General features: G+C 37.7%; 1 protein-coding gene across 1 annotated transcript; it reads right to left on the bottom strand.

Annotated features, from left to right (window-relative positions):
• Positions 1–929: 929 nt before the first annotated feature.
• LOC117290824 (kinesin-like protein KIF6) lies at positions 930–17286 on the bottom strand. The gene is made up of 19 exons (XM_033772387.1): positions 16649–17286; positions 14739–14923; positions 13919–13961; positions 13189–13293; positions 12838–12947; positions 11472–11601; positions 10285–10403; positions 9853–9940; positions 9556–9699; positions 9033–9119; positions 8341–8444; positions 7205–7310; positions 6321–6489; positions 4903–5319; positions 4317–4472; positions 3574–3833; positions 2561–2931; positions 1537–1643; positions 930–1085 (listed from the first exon to the last, which is right to left on the bottom strand). The coding sequence occupies exons 1-19, from the start codon at positions 16706–16708 to the stop codon at positions 1069–1071; spliced, it is 2778 nt and encodes a 925-aa protein (XP_033628278.1). The 5' UTR covers positions 16709–17286; the 3' UTR covers positions 930–1068.
• Between the last annotated feature and the right edge of the window lie 124 nt (positions 17287–17410).

The raw sequence follows: 17410 nt of genomic DNA, 5'->3' as shown, positions 1-17410 counted from the left end.
TGACATGACACCTATGTTGCAACAAATCTGGTCCAGGCACAAGTGAAGAATTTTGAGAGCATCGATTTTAAAAATTCATCAGTAAACTAAATATGATCTTCATAACAAAACGTTTGCATTCATTTACATAAAATGTACACTTTTACAATTGAAACTTTACCAAGTTTCTTCTGCTATAAAGACATGGTTTTTCTTTTTGGTCGGCACAATATTCACAATCCTTTAAAAAGATTTTAGTTTCTAAATGGAAAATAGATTTAAAAAAACAAAAAGACTTCTGTTGAAAATTCCCTTTTCTTAAGACATAAAATGAAATCGTTTGCAAGTTTAGATGGGAACCTCAAGCAATATAAACAACACACTTTGGACGTTACAAAACAAAAAGACTTCTGCAGAAAATTCCCTTTTCTTAAGACATAAAATGAAATAATTTGCAAGTTTAAATGGGAACCTCAAGCAATATAAACAACACACTTTGGACGTAACAATTTCTCTGCTTTGTTGCATACCCAGCTCTATGCAAAAAGAACTGCTTCCAAGCCAAGCCTTTTTCAATCTTGGTTTACCAACACAACTTCTACAACAAGGCAGGGTGTACATGTTCAGGTCTACCCACTGTGTGGATGTGTCCACATAGTGCTTCTAAACCATGCCTTGTGTGGACCACTTTTGTTCTCTGGCCCACACTTTGTATGCTTGCCAAGCTTAACTGGGCCCAATTTCATAGAGCTGCTAAGCACAAAAATTTGCTTAGCATGAAATTTCTTCCTTGATTAAAACAAGTTTACCAACCAAATTTCCATGTGATTTTCAGGATAAGCAAACAAAAGCTGAATACCAGTAATAAGCACTATGCAACAAATGGAAATTTGGCTGGTAATCCTCTTTTTATCTGGGTAGAAATTTCATGCTTTGCAAATTTTTGTGCTTAGCAGCTCTATGAAATTGGGCCCTGGGCTTGAATTTTACACTTATAATCAACACAGTATGCTTGAAAGATTTTATATTTATTCAAAGAAGCTTTGGGTTTTCTCTGTCAAGATGTCCATGAATACCCGGTAGTTTATGCTATCTTTGTACATGACCTGGACAAACAAGAGGGAAACAAATATCATTATTAACATATTCGTCAGAAAAATACTCTCCCTCCCCTCCTCATTAAGATGTCAGGTTATCATTTTTCATTGATGTTTTTATTTTGCGTACACTCCATGCATTTTTCAATTTTTTTCCCTATACAATGAAGTTGTATTTTATATTTATGAACATAAATATCTCTGTACTAATGAGCGTGTTGATAGTTTGTTACAACTTGATACAAACTTTTCGCTTATATAAAATCTTCATAAATACAACCACAAACAACATTAAAATTATCATATTAGAAATTAGCTATCATTAATAAGGAAAATTATATAACAAATGATTGACTGAAATAACAAGACAGACTTTTCGTCTATCAATTTAGTAAAAGCTGTTAAAGTAGCAGCCACATGAAAAGTGAGAAAGATTGAGAGATCAAATGTGCAAACTAACCTTTACTTTGGAGTAGTTTTTGTCTGGCTTTGATGAAGGCTTTGATGTCAGCATCCGCTCTCTTATCTCCTGTAAGTTGGACGGCTGACTGACCAGAGGAGTCCGAACTGAAAGAAACCATACAAAACATGTAATCAATTAACTTATAGTTTGTGTTCCCAACATTTCTGTTAAAGATGATGACATCATAATTTGCCTTGCTGAGTTTCTGTATAAATCGTCAGCGGTTTCACGAAGTAGCACTCGCTGCTATACCAGCAAAAAATAACAATCAGAGAAAACGTCCTCTAAAGTTGAACACTTTTTAGAAACCCGCCTCCTTTCAAAACTTCAAAGTATTTCCATTTGAATTTCTCAATGTAGTTACTTGATGACTTGAACTAAACAATTAATCTTATTTTGACTCATTTGCATAATTAATTATGAAACTAGACACGACAGAAGATCAGCGCTACTTCGTGAAACCCAAAAAGTGCGAAATATGCCTTTTTGCGTTTTCACGAAGTAGCACTCGCCTTTGCTACAACACAGCATTTTGTATTACTTTATGAAACTAGGTCAGCGCGCGCGCTCACAAAACTTGTGAAAACGTTTTTACCACACTTTGACTCAAGTGCGTACAACGGTAAACAGAGGTTCGGGTGCTACTTCGTGAAAACAAAAATGCCACGTTTGTGCCAAAATTTTAAACACTCATTAGCTTAATTAAAAAAGTAAAACTGTCTGAGCTTTGAAACTTTATAGAATTGTAGGTCTTCATGCATTATCAACAGAAATGTAAAAAAATAAAAATGTGTAAACAAATCCTTTACCACGTATAGAGTGCTAGTTCATGAAAACGATGACGAAATTATGTTGTAAGCTTGTTGTAATTTGCTAAGTCTTGTATCCAAATGGAATTCTTTTATTTGTTTTTTGTAGTTTCTCTGTGGTGATGTTAGTCAGATTTCATGCTTTACATTTGTATTGTCCTACATGTTCATAAGCTCAACTGATTTAAACAGCAATATTCTTTTAAACCAACCTTGCACGATGTGATCTTGAGTGTATCTCATGATGTGTTGTATCTAGACCACCAGCAGACAGTGGCTTTCCCAGAAGGGGGCCCATAGGTTTACCAACACCCTGATCTGGACTCTGAGCAGACAAAGCACCAAGGAGGGCATTCCTGGAGTGGCCAGAGGGGGGCCTCCTGGAGGACGACAGCAACGGTTGTAATTCAGTGGGGTGCTCAGATTTGGAGTAGGTGACCCCCCGTGATAGGCCGAGGTTGGCGGATGGATTGTGTTGGTCATGTTGCTGGTCCTTGATGGGTGAGACCGGGGGTGTTCTCCATGCCTTTGAGGGGTTGGATGGGGGTCTGGAGGGAGGCTGTGGGAAGGGCATCTGCTGGGTCTGTTTAAGGAAAAATAAGCTGAATCAATTATCGTGATTATCTACTTGTTAAGCATTTATAACTAGTGTTTTTATCCCTTATAAATGAGACAAAAACCCAATTTGACATTTTGACCAAAGAATTTCCTGTAAAAATTAGACATGCTATTGCTATTGGTTCATATCTACCGTTAGTCAAACAATGTTCAGGATTACTTTTGTGTTTAGTTTCCTCAGACACTTTAAATGACAGTATAATGACTTGATAAAACAACAATCACTCAATGGGGCCAACTTGTACTTCACTGGAAAATTCCACATGTCTTCCACATGCAGACAGCATCCTGGAAAAGAACGCATTAAACATGACCATTAACTGCAGAGACGAAATTGGCACCAGGATGGTCAAGATCTAGAGGCCATCCGAGACCATATTGGATCTAGCAGCTGGGCCCACCCAGCAAGGATGATGGACTTAGGAATGAATCTAATAATTGGGGACAAAGAGGATCAGCGCAACATACCCCAGCCGTCTATGTGATTGTGAGTTCCACATACATGTACCCAATGTGTATTCCTTTATCAAGGACAATGTCAAACAGAAATATAACCTTTCTTTGGACCTACTGATCTATATAAATAAACAGCACAGCATTTCCTAACCTGTACATTGGCTGCTTGCTCTGCCCACCAGAGCTCAAAGTCCTTCTGAAGCTGTAGCCGTGACTTCTCCAGGAAATGCTGCAGGTGCTCAATCTCTGTCTTCAGTGTGCGCAGATCGTTGAAGGTTTCTTTATAGTTAGATTTCTCCTCTTCCATCTGGTGTCGGAGTGACTGCTCAACCTCGTCAATTGAGTTTGGGTCTTGGTCTCCACTCATGGCCCTCTGGAGGCGGCGGTGTTCAATCTGACTCTTCAGTTTATCTGTTCATTGATAAATAAATCACAAGAAAGGTGAAGAGCAGCTTAAAATAAAAAAATCAACAAAAAAAACTGACAGTTCTGTATAACTGGAGAATTTAGCTTTATTTTGATAGTAAACTTTAAAAGAAAAAAATAGCAAGTAGTGTTTCAAACAAAAGTTTGACAACTAGTTCAACTTCAATCGAGAGTTTCTACATATTTTTTGTTGCCGGGTTGAATCGTCGCTACAACCAAAAGGCGGCAATGTATGACATGACTGGCCATGACATGATTATTAATTATATTTTAGTGGAAAAGTACTTCTTTCTAAAAACTACATTACTTCAGAGGTAGCCGTTTCTCACATTGTTTTATACTGTCAACAGCTCTCCATTGCTTGTTACCTGGTAACTTTTTATGCAAACAATTATTTGGAGTAATTACCAATAGTGTCCACTGCCTTTAAAGCAGACACTACCAGAGTTTATGGAAAGGCAGACTTACTGATGTTATGTCTGCATTCATTGACAAACTGTCCTTTGAGCTTAGCTTCTCCGTAGCGTTGTTTGAGTTGATGTTTGTTGTCCTCTATCGCAGCGTTGTGTGAATAATCTCTCCTGTAGATCTCAAAAGCTTCCTGTCGACCGACAGACATATCACCTGAAGATGGTAAGCCATGGTAAGACATCTTAAATCAATATGTGGGATTTTCAGCTGATAATTATTAATGATTAAAGTACATCATTTGAGACGTGTCTTTGCTGAGTGGCAGATGGACTCAAGCTCTCGTTATTCTAACCAACAGAGTGTGGGTAAGAGTCCTGGGGTGGATTTCACAAAGAGTTAGGACTAGTCTTATCTCGAGTTAGGATGAGTTCCTCGTCCTAACTTAGGACTAGCCATTCGTTTTTTTATCTCCTAGGACTAGTCCTAAGATAAGGACTAGTCCTAACTCTTTGTGAAATCGACCCCTGGTCTTGACACTATCGTCCTTAAGCAAGACACTTAACTATTACTGCTTCGTCCTCTGGATGGGATGTAAAGATGTAGGTCCTTTGAAAAGTTACCACAATAAAGAAATATTACCTACCTAATATTTTTCTTTTTGAATCTTTTAGTCGGTAAGATGAAGAATTGCTCTCTTCCCTGTGTCTTGAAGTACTATCTGACCTGTACGATTCTTCTGATTGGTCAACACTTTGTCTATCCCTATCATGTGACCTGTAGTCCTCGGCTGATTTGTTCCTTTCCTGTTGTGACCTACCACCTGACCTGTGAGTGTCTTCTGATTGGTGGGACCTACCACCTGACCTGTGAGTGTCTTCTGATTGGTGATGTTTCCTGGAGGGTGTGGCGGCCATGCTGGAGCTGAAGCCATTAGGAATTTCTTGATCGGAGGAGGAGGATGCGGAGAGATTGGAGTGGGAATTCTGTCCTGGGTTATGGAGCTGACTTAGGGCATCATGGGCTCGTTTCTTCTCCTTCTTGAGCATGTTAACAAGGATATCTGAATATCACTCCGGTTAAAGATTCAATTGGTATTTGTTCATCTCAGCTGTTTCCAAAAGTAATTGAAGTAAAATGTTGTGGGTACTGACTGGCACCAATCATCTTGAGATCATTATAGAAGTACCAACTTTGAGAAAACTATTGACACTGTCTGAAAAATGAAGTCTCATTTAGAACGATAACTTTAAAACAAACAAATCAACAAAAATACGAAAGTGTTCATAACTATTACCCTAATCCATGGTTTTTCAAAAACACTTACTTGAATGAAATTCACAGCCATAAAAAAAGAGTTGTTTATGGACACCGTTAAAAATAAAACATTCAAAAAGTACTCATTGCAAAACTTGTTGATGGCCTGGGAATTTTGACCCTAGCAGAGTCTTTGATAAAGGCTAATTTATGTACTCAACTAGAAGAGTCATTCTTAAGGGAATCAATGTGTGGTGAAGAGGTTTTCAACTAGTGGTTTAATCCCAACGAGGCCTGGTTCTTGATAACTTTACCGAGATGAAGTCGAGGTATTTATCAAAACCAGGCCTCGGCGGGTTTAAACCACTAGTTGAAAACCGATTCAACACACTTTGATTCCCATTCATAAATACCTTTTCGGTCAAAAACGTCAACACTTTTTGGTCAAAAAGTAAAATAAATGCCAAAATTATAATTGTTCAATGATTTCTTTCAACACAACACCCCTCCAGCTATGAAATGGTAAAGCCCTCCGCCGCCCTCGGGTAAACAACTCCTTATAAGGGAATGCTGTGCGCGCCGCGTGTGTCGCGTGATGTGGCACAACTGTTTCAGTCGTTGCTTTCGCTCAATAGGAATGAAGAAACTGTCTTATAAGAACAGGTGCAAGCTCGCGTGTCACGCCCATGTTTCAACACTTTTTACTGGTCATGAACAAAGGTTTATACACACTCACGTGACGCGCTCTCCACCAATAGGAATAGCGAAACTGTCTGAGGTATTTATGAATAAAGTATTAAAGGATACTGATTTCATTGTCTCTTTGACGCAGCAAGTCCTTCATCTTCTTCATTTCTACTTGATTAATAGATGGCAAGGGGTCAGCAATGGCTGGCTGTTCTTCTACCTGTTCCTCCTCCCTCTGGACTGGTCTGGAACTACCAGCTGAGGCAAACCCTTTACCTTGGGCTAGTCTCTAATGAGGAAAGAAATCCATCAGAAACATCATCAACAGAAAATCTCTGCATCACAATTAAAACAATGTGTAAAAGCATGTTAAAGCCATTGGACCCTTTCGGTAAACAGTGTTGTCCAAGGCCCACACTTTGTGTACCACAACTTCTATATCAAATAACAAACCAGTGAAAATTTAGGCTCAATCGGTCATCGGAGTCGGGAGAAAAAAACGGAAAAACCCACCCTTGTTTCCGCGCGTTTCGCCGTGTCATGACATGTGTTTAAAATAAATCCGTAATTCTCGTTAACGAGAATTTATATTGTTTTGCTGTTTTCTCAAAAAGTAAAGCATTTCATGGAATAATATTTCAAGAGAAGTCTTTCACCATTGCCTTCTGTAAACCCTGTAAGTTATTTGTAAATCTGTGAACTTTTTTTTTTTTTTCTGAACCGAAAGGGTCCAATGGCTTTAAGCATATTTGCGTCATGTAATTCATATCGCATTCACATCAAGTATGTACACTAATGGGTGCATTCAACAACCCTAAAATGGACTAAAAACACAAGCACTTTTCAACAAAAAAGCACTGCGTTAAAAATATGCATTTGAAGTTATAGATACATTACCAAATGAGGAATAAACAACAACGGCTAACAATTTGTGAACAAGAACTAAGCCACAGCTCAGGCTATTCAAATATTGATTTATCCCTTTGAAGGACTTCAAATTGTACCTTGAATATCCTGAAGGCCTGGTTGATCTTGCGCATGTCTGCTCCGATGTTCAGAGTTGCTTCCTGATCAGAATCCTGGATGAACTGATTGATGATTTCATTCAATCTGTTAAAAAAAACGAAAAAACAAGGTTCAAAGAGCTGTCAAGCACAAACAATGGCTATGCATAACAAAATTAGGCTTACCGGAATAAACAGACATAATGTTACAGACATACAAATTTTGCTAAAAAACACAGGCTACTCGGTTGGAATTTTAAACCACAAACCCCTTCATTGATTGAATTTGGGAGAAAAGATAACAAGACTGCAAGACTGTGACCCAAATATATACTGGACCAGAAGTATTTCGACAAGACCATAATTAAAATGATAACAAATTATCCACACAGTTTAGTGAAAAACACAGAACCAACGGATTTGTCCTGTTGTAGTTAACTGGCCTAAAATCGCTGAGCCTCTTCCAGACAGTTTAACAACCAGCGCCCAATTTCATCAAGCTGCTTGACCAGAAAAAGTAGCTAAGCACAACAAATGTATGCTTACCAGAATAAGGTTAGCAGTGTGATATCAATAGGTTCGCTTTCAATTGCTAAGCTAAACACAGACAATGTTTTTAAAACCGTTATTTGGTGTTAAGGAGCTCTATGACACTTAGGCCCAGACTATTGAGTGTGCAGTAATATTTAGCAGTAGGTACTGCAAGCAGGTAACTCAAATTAACATTCTTCACCTCCAATATAACCCATCGATTGAAAACACAGGGGCGAGAGTCATTACTAACAAAAAAAGTCTGAAACTTGGATACAAATTCATAGGTATGTTGAAATAATGGTATTTCTACCTTTCGGTAGATAGATTATAGATTCCAAGGGGTTATAGATTCCAAGGAGCTTTTGGAAACAGTATCCAAAGCACTAGAGAAGTAAACCAATGAGCAGGATATCTTTATTTGTGGATAAAAATATTGTCTGATTTTCTTTACCAGGCCGACATAAAAAGTCTGAATTCAGCCAAAAGTCTGAACAACCTCATCCCTGAAAACATTATGTATCCCTTTAAAATGTCAAAATCCACAGCATGACACAGTGCTCCTTTTAAACGGAGCCGCTGGTGCTCCTACATTTGTTTTGTACCTTTCTATATCTTCTTCAGTGAGTTCCTCTGCACTCTGCTCCCCTGTGGCAAGAGTTAACTGGTTCTTCAGCTCTTGGATCTCAGACTTCAACCGAGCAATCATCTGCAGAACGATAGACAGCAAGGCATGGAATGGATCAATTTAAAGAAACAAAGATAAGTTATTGACCCCTTGCACGCGCGTCACACGCGGGGACTGATCCGCGCTGACCATGTTGGTGGGCAAGTTAGGTTTACGTGTATTAATGCCACGTCGCCTAAAACGCGCACTTTCACTGCATAACGCACATCATACAGTTATATATAAAAAAGTACAGTGAAATTGCCCACCAGTATGGCGCTTTCAAGATTTTTTTGAAGATGACGTCAGGTGAAATGGGTCAATAGAATTTTCATGTGCCTTGCAAGTTTTCATTAGAGTTCTTATTAGCAATCCTGTTTGCTATTCATAGCATCACTTGCGAGCTCATCTGCCCTATGGGTAAGCATTTGGATATTTCTAGTTAAAAAGCTTGGTATTATGTTGTGCATTATTCTACCAACAAGTGCTTATTTTGTTGTACAATGGCATTCCATTGAGACTTTACAAAAGTTCATTACCTTTTATTCCCCTTACACAAACCTTCAAAAACAAACTGTGAACTCAAACCGTCTAGATTGAAATCCAAATTCAGCTTCGTTGTTGACTTACCAGTTTGGGGTCGACTTCTTCATTCAGGATTGCATCATTCTTGATCATAGCCACTCTCTGGGCAAACCGACAGGTTGAAATGGATTCCTTTAAAAGAAACAAGAAAATCAAACACATATTGATTTCAGCACCATGTTTACAAATTATTTATGGTGTAAAACATAGAGCCCCAAATCACAGTGTTGCTGAACAGAATGAATTGCTTAGCCATTTTGGCTTTGAAGTAAATAAAAGCCAGTTGTACAAATTTATACAAACATCAGCGCCCCATACACAAAAAGGCCTAATGTCCCCAAAATGTTTGCTAACCAGTAGTATCAGTGTACTTGTCAATATATATATTTGATTGGAAGGATCTATTAGACCCCGGGTTTGAAAGACCCAAGATCTCATTAACAGCTTAGATAAACCTTAATCCAATGGGCCCCTTTTTTCTACTTTTGACAAAGCGACTCAACATGATTAAAAAACCATGAAATTAAAAAAAAGTTTGGTTGAAAGTAACTTGACTTGTTATACTTACATCGATGTTCTTCTTCTCTACTGAGCATGTAGCAACCATGGTAGTCATGCAGTTACCTCCTAGACTGTCTCTCAGTACTGATGTCATCATGGAGTTACGATACGGAATATGGGAGCGGGACTTCTCTGATAACGCCACAATGACCTGAATGGGCAAGCCAAAGAATGTAATTTCAGTGCTCTCCTGTTTTACTAAAAAATTACTGGTTGATCGAAACGAAAACAAATGAAAAATCTGCAAAATCTTACAATCAACAACTTTCAATCCTGCTTTACATCACACCAACTTCAACCTTACCTGTTCTAGATAATGCAGTGATAAGTTAATGTACTTGGCTTCAGTGAGAAGCGTTCCTCCAACACCTGTCTTTCCGATTCTTTCCGATCTGGTATTTGAAAAGAGAACAAACAAGTTGTCAGTATCCAACAGTCACCAGGGAAAACATAAGATTTATTCTTAGAAATATTTTTTCTTTATTTTGAAGGGACTCCATTTCATAGAGCTCCTTAAGCAAAAAATGTTGCTTTTAAAAATGATCTGGTCCATGAAACTAAGCAGGAAACCAGTCATAACAATAATAATAGTGATTATAATTTTCAAATATAGTACTCTCTATTTGTCAGACCTTTATAAGGATGAAAACTCTAGAAGACCCAGTAGAAATGTTTAGTGACCCTTTTACCTTGAAGATGTATGCTGTAAGGTGCAATGAAGGTAATCATTACTTACCCAGCCAGATCTACCAAGTGTAGCTTGGATCTTTTTATGGTGGTTGAACCGGCATCTCTGATGGACATATGGATGGTGAAGATACAATGAGAACGAGTTGACGCCTGATTCATCGGTGTCTGAAGCAAAGGAAAGAGAAGATATTTCTCAGTTATCACTTTTAAAGAAGCAACTCTTGACTTGCAAATCAGCCGCCTTGATTTAAGGAGAGTCCAATAACACCAGGGCTCAAAATTCATGGAGTTGCTTTAAGTCAAAAAGGTGGCCAAGCACAACAAAATGATGCTTACCAGAATAAGATTACAAGCCAGTGTACCACGTCACTTGTAACACCTGTGACTGATATCCTGCTCATTTTGCTTAGCAGAAATTTTCTAAATAATATATTCTGCTTAAAATATGCAGCGACTGTGGAGGCTAAAAGGGGCTAGCCTAGACCTAACCTGCACTAACCCTGTTTTTAAAGACAGTGGACGCTATTGGTAATTGTCAAAGACTAATCTCCACAGTTGGTGTATCTCAACCTATGCATAAAGTAATAAACTTTTGAAAAGCTCAATCGGTAGTCGAAGTTGCGAGATAATAATGAAAGAAAAAACACCCTTGTCACACGAGGGTGTTTACTTTCAGATGCTTGATTTTGAGACCTCAAATTCTAAATCTGAGGTCTCGAAATCAAATTCGTGAAAAATCACTTCTTTCTCGAAAACTACATTACTTCACAGGGAGCCGTTTCTCACAATGTTTTATACTATCAACCTCTCCCCATTACTCGGAACCAAGTAAGGTTTTATGATAATAAATATTTGGAGTAATTTCCAATAGTGTCCACTGCCTTTAAACAGTACGTTATCTAAAACTTCTGCCATGTTTGCACCAGACACTACCTTGCTCTTCAGTGTACCGGATCTAGAACAGTCTGGGTCAAACTTTCAAGACTCGTCTTTCTGTTCACTGCGGAATTCCGCAAAAGTATCCCTTTAAAATACGGTAAAGTACAGTCATTATCCAAAGGGCAGTTAGCACAGATCTTCACAGTAAGCAGAGCATACTAATGTCCAGTAGACCGGCATTTAAAAATCCAAGTGTGGGTCGGTGGGTCAAAAAATTGAAAAAAGTTTGATAGATTTGTTCAATATTGACTGTTCTGCATGGCCAGTAAATAGGCCTATTGTCTGTCTTCTTACCTCTGCAATCATACGGTTGGTATCTCCAAGAAACAGTAGATTGAGAGCCTCCTCTTCATTGTTAGCCTGATGGATGGACAGGTTCTTAAGGTGGATGTTGCCATCGCTGTCCTCCATCAGGGATACCTTCCTGCAAAGATAATGAAAGAGAATTCAGTAATGGACACACTCACACTCTTACAAGCTTGTATACGCCTGCAACAGCAGATCTCCTATTGTCCCCTCTTTTGTTTATACTCTATTGGTTTTGTACACAATTTCCAACTGAGGACCTTTCCGGAACTGTGGAGCCTATTGTCCTCTTTTGTTATAGGTCCCCAGTTTGAATGTGTATACCTACTCTTTGTAACATTACCCAGCTTGAGTTGAAGTGTATCAAACAAAAAGACATTCAACACCCTTTTAACGCGAGGATAGGATTAAGAAACCTGTAATTTTCCTCTCTGTTGGAAAATTATTGCATCACAAAACTTAATAATAATGACCTAGTAGCCCCTCTTTAAGTTTGTCAATCTTTTAAGACTAAACCAGAGTGTTGATGCACATTGAACGTCAAAAATCTAGTTTTCTGAATGACTTCAGTGACTTGCTACATGTTTCTAAAAAACTGTCACTATCAACAACAGACAACAAAATATCAAGTCGAGAAAATCATTTGAGATACCAGCTTTCTAGAGCCTGCAATCAATGTAACACGAGTCACTGGGGGATTGTTTGTCTCGTTACTACTCACAGGTAACGTGAGTCACTGGGGGAATTACCTTCTAGTTACTACTCACAGTAACGTGAGTCACTGCAGGATTTCCCTTCTAGTTACTACTCACAGTAACGTGAGTCACTGCAGGATTTCCCTTCTAGTTACTACTCACAGTAACGTGAGTCACTGGGGGAATTACCTTCTAGTTACTACTCACAGGTAACGTGAGTCACTGGGGGAATTACCTTCTAGTTACTACTCACAGTAACGTGAGTCACTGCAGGATTTCCCTTCTAGTTACTTCTCACAGTAACGTGAGTCACTGCAGGATTTCCCTTCTAGTTACTACTCACAGTAACGTGAGTCACTGCAGGATTTCCCTTCTAGTTACTACTCACAGTAACGTGAGTCACTGCAGGATTTCCCTTCTAGTTACTACTCACAGTAACGTGAGTCACTGGGGGAACTACCTTCTAGTTACTACTCTAGGTTACGTGAGTCACTGGGGGATTGCCTTCTTGTTACTACTCACAGTAACCTGAGTCACTGGGGGACTTACCTTGTACAGTTACTACTCACGGTAACGTCAGTCACTGGGGGATTGCCCTTTTAGTTACTACTCACGGTAACGTGAGTCACTGGGGGATTGCCCTTTAAGTTACTACTCACGGTAAGTCTTCTAGCTTTGCAGCTTCATGCTTGGGATCCAGTAAGTCATAACCACTCTCATTGTAGATCTCTAGGTAGGAGAAGTGTGTGGTGAATACATTGCCTGGGTTCTGTGTGATAAAAAAGGCATATCAAGTACCCTGTAAATCTCGTTCATACTTCCTGTGAATGCTTCGTGCGAAGCGAATTTGGCGCCCCAGCTCTGCTTTCGCTGCAAGCGCTAAAGCAAACTGGTTTGAAAATGCTAAGTCATTAATGAAAATCTAGAAGTACCTAGAATGGTTAGATTTTAAATTAATCTCATATTAATCTAACTTTTCATCAAGACCTCCTTCTGTATCCTTGACTTACCCGTGAGTATTCCTCAAAGATGTAGGTTAGCATTCTTGGGATGATCCCGCGATCGATGTAGCGTTCAGGTCCACCAGTAATGGTGAAAGTCTTTCCACTCCCAGTCTGCCATTAAAAAGCAAAATAAAAAGTCAACTACCTTTATTTTCTCTGTTAAAGCCATTATACACTTTCGGTACAAAGACTAAAAAAAGTTCAGAGATTTACAAATAACTTACAGGGTTTACAGAAGGTAGTGGTGAAAGACTTCTCTTGAAATATTACTCCATGAAATGCTTTACTTTTTGAGAAAACATTAAAACAATATAAATTCTCGTTAGCAAGAATTACAGATTTATTTTAAACACATGTCATGACACGGCGAAACGCGCGGAAACAAGAGTGGGTTTTCCCATTATTTTCTCCCGACTCCGATGACCAATTGAGCCTAAATTTTCACAGGTCTGTTATTTGATATATAAGTTGTGATACACGAAGTGTGGGACTTGGATAATACTGTTTACTTAAAGTGTATAATGGCTTTAACATTAAGTTTCACTGATCATGCTTTTATAATTGTAAGATCTTTACAAATCTAACAAAACTTCTAAAGAACAAACCACAACGTCTCAAATTTTAAATGTGGTGCTTGTACTTTCCCACCTTGGTAAGACCATCTTAATGGAGATTGCTGACAATACAAAAAAAACAATTATATAATACAAATTAAAAAATTAATATTGTTACATACCTGTCCATAAGCAAAGATAGTTCCATTGTACCCCAGGATGCAGCTGTGAAACAAAACAAAATAATTTGCAAAAGTGAGAAGGTTGTTCTACCAAAAGCTTATTGCAGCATTTCTAAAACAAATGACAATGCTCTACAAGTTTATAATAGACTCAAAGCCCAAGTCAAGTAAATAATGCCGGAAACTTGTATGCTTTCGACTGTATTGAAAAAAGTCACACCAGAGGATGTTTTTCTCTCAATGAGAAAATGCTATCTGTCTTTCAACATTTACACAGATCAACAAATAAGTTTTGGTTTGATGTAGAAAAAAGGCAATTTAATTGTTTCTGGTCTGGTCTTTAAAAAAATAGTTGGTGTTCTAAAAAAAAAAAAAAAGCTACACGCCATGCCATGTCTTGTGAATTTTCCTGCAAGTTTCAAGCCCTGATTTGACAGTCAACATTTTCTGTACATCACATCTTTTCAAACATTCCAAATACAATTTTACAGTGCACAGTTTATTAAGTAACACATTTTGTTATCTTAAATTCAAGTTGTTTAATAAATAAACAATTTGTTTTTCCCCTTACACCAGTGTGTATCGAGTACTGCATACTCAGTACTGTCCCAAAGTCGGTTAAGAACATCTACAGGCAAATCACACAGGTTAGATTCGAACCCACAACCCTTTGCATCGCTAGAGCAGAACTCAAGAACGTTCTGAGTATGCAGTGCTTACACATCGCTGTGAGGGTAAATCCAATAATATTCTTTATCCCCGATTCACAACCAGCTCTACAAAATAAATAAACCATTGTTCTGTAGAAAATGTTGCTTACTTGTCGACCACATCCTTAGCCACATTATCAAAGATCTCATCTTGTTTGGTATACTGGTCGAATAACCGGTCGAACCGAAAGGAATATTCCTCCTTCTTGTTATTGATAAATCCTGAAGCGAGATCTTTGGGCACCACGAAGGAGAGCTTGGGATATCCGCTGTCATCTTCGTCAATTTCAAAGAGCTTTAAGTAAGAAAAATAAATTCATCACATTTCAATCACAAATTAAAATGTATAATCTGTTATCATTACAATGGAGATAAAACAAAAATAATAATTTTAAATTGGGATTTAAAATAATATGAGATTGAAAATTAAAGTCACCTGGAAATATAATTTTTTCTTTCTTAAAACAGTAGAGTATATATTTCTGAACAATAAAATAATTGTTTTAGTAATTGTTTTTAACGATTTATATGTTTAAAAAAAATAAAGTTGTGTGGGGGGTGACTCCGCCTACCCCTTTTGTGACGTCAATCGAGGCAGACTTTGCCTCGTCAATCGAGGCAGACTTTGCCTCGATTGAACATCGAACACACGTACGTGCAAGTACATTCAAGTCCTAGTCGTGTGTTTTACGTTTCGAAAAAGTTATTTTTTAAAACATGACGCCATCCTAACAATCTTTCCAGCTAGTGGGGAAGTTGAAGAAGGTACCTGAAAGACGTAAGGAACCTAAACGTGAAAAAAACAGGTATTGTTTCAACTTTGAGGGCATGTTTTTAGCTTGCGCCAAGCGTCACTATATTGTGTTGGCACTGCATGCGATTCATCGCGCCTCGGTTGACGTCACGAACAGCGCCCTCTCGGGTCAGGCTTTTTTCAAATTTGTAAATAACATGGAAACTAATTTATTTAAACCTTAGTTAATAATTTATTCATATTCCACTCATCAAAACACACATTTTAGTGACAATAGCTTTATTTTGACAAAATACCACTTCCAGGTGACTTTAAGTTTAACACACGATGGCACAATTTATTTTTGGCTCACAATTTTATTTACGATATATTTAAATATATATCCTTATTGTTGTGTTACATTTTAAGATCCTACTTGGAAAAGTTTAGAATGCAAACTTTCAGCAATGCCATAATAACATTATTTTGTTATTCATCATAACTGATTCAATTGGCAGTGGATATTTTTTACCATAGCAATAGTTAAATAAGGAAAAGTTTCCGTATGGCGCCACCACTTTTTCACTCGATATGAAATAATATAATTATCTAATTTACCTCAATGAGATATCCCTTTTTGTAAAAATGAGTGAAAAAGTGGTGGCTCCATACGGAAAGTTATCCTTATAAACAACGTCAAATGCTAATTCACTGGAAATCATTATAGCACTCTAGTCTATATGACGTTCTTTCAGGCCTATTTTTTCCTAGCCAAAATTTAAATACAAACACAAATTTGTAACACAGATTTGAACAACTTGTAGCTGAGTCTTGCGCAATTACAGTCTTGAGTCTGACAACGGTAAATAAATTGGAACAATTTTGGTAATGTAACCTCACCTCAATCCTGCCATGTATCCTGCCACAACTTTTCACTTATTTTTACGTTTTTACCAAATCTCCATACATAAGGACAAACCTTTAATAGAAGATAGGCCCCTACCTAATGAATTGTTACTCTTGAGTTGAGTAAACAATATAATAACTTAGCTCAGTTATTTATATCTAACTAAATGAATTAAAGTGGTAGCCGGATACGGAAGTTTTTCACAAAGTAACTAAAAAACGATGGCTGTATTTTTATGCCTATGAGTAACCCCATACGCTGCCTAGTTTTAGCATGGAGGTAGAATTATTAGGGAGTAAGACAGATCTGCTGTCAGATTGTCGTTGTTAGCAACCATTGACGCTATGTGCTCCAGTAGCATAAAATGACAATCTTCTTACCCCAGTTTTTGCTTTCGTTGGCTTTATCCGACAGAATATTTTGATTCCTTGCTTAACCATCGTCTCCAGATATATTCCATTCTATATCTTAGGATGAATTCATGCCCACTTCAGTCACAACAAGATCAAAAGAGCCGTTTATAGTTACATTTGTACACCGAGAGACGTTTACTATGTACCCAATCAATCACCAAAAATGCCAGGGAAATTTCAGTAATGAATGTGCGCCCTCTACCGGCAAAACTTCGTTCAATTCATTAGAGTATATTATGAATAAACCAAGTAAAACTAAATGCTATGGGGGAACTCTCTTATAGAAAAACTCAATTAAACAAGATCGAATAGGGTAAAGACAAGATAATATGCAAATAAACAGGAACAGTGACTCAAAGTGGTAGGTTTATCATTAAACAAAAAGTACAAAATAACTTAAATATCAATTACCAAAAGCCAACAAAAATTAGCCGAAATTAATGGATGGACTTGGGGATCTTAATCTTCTTGAAGCCAAGTGAAACCTAAACAAAGGCTGGAAAAGCACTTTTCTACACACATCGAGAATCGAAACAGTCCAGGTTTTACCTCGTGATTATATTTTGTCATATGATATACGGTTCTAATATTTGTATTCATGTGAAAGTAAAACCTATAGCTCTTCGTTCAAAAGTTGGAATAAGTAGAAAGGAAAACATTTCATGTTGGTTCCCGCCCCCATATTTCCCTTATCAAAGGTAGGCATAATATATCAACTTCTTTCAAGAA

This window comes from Asterias rubens, chromosome 1, assembly GCF_902459465.1.
Source record: "Asterias rubens chromosome 1, eAstRub1.3, whole genome shotgun sequence".
Classification (NCBI taxonomy): Eukaryota; Metazoa; Echinodermata; class Asteroidea; order Forcipulatida; family Asteriidae; genus Asterias; species Asterias rubens.
Note: the sequence above shows the minus strand (reverse complement) of the source record. Positions and strands in the feature narration are given on the sequence as shown.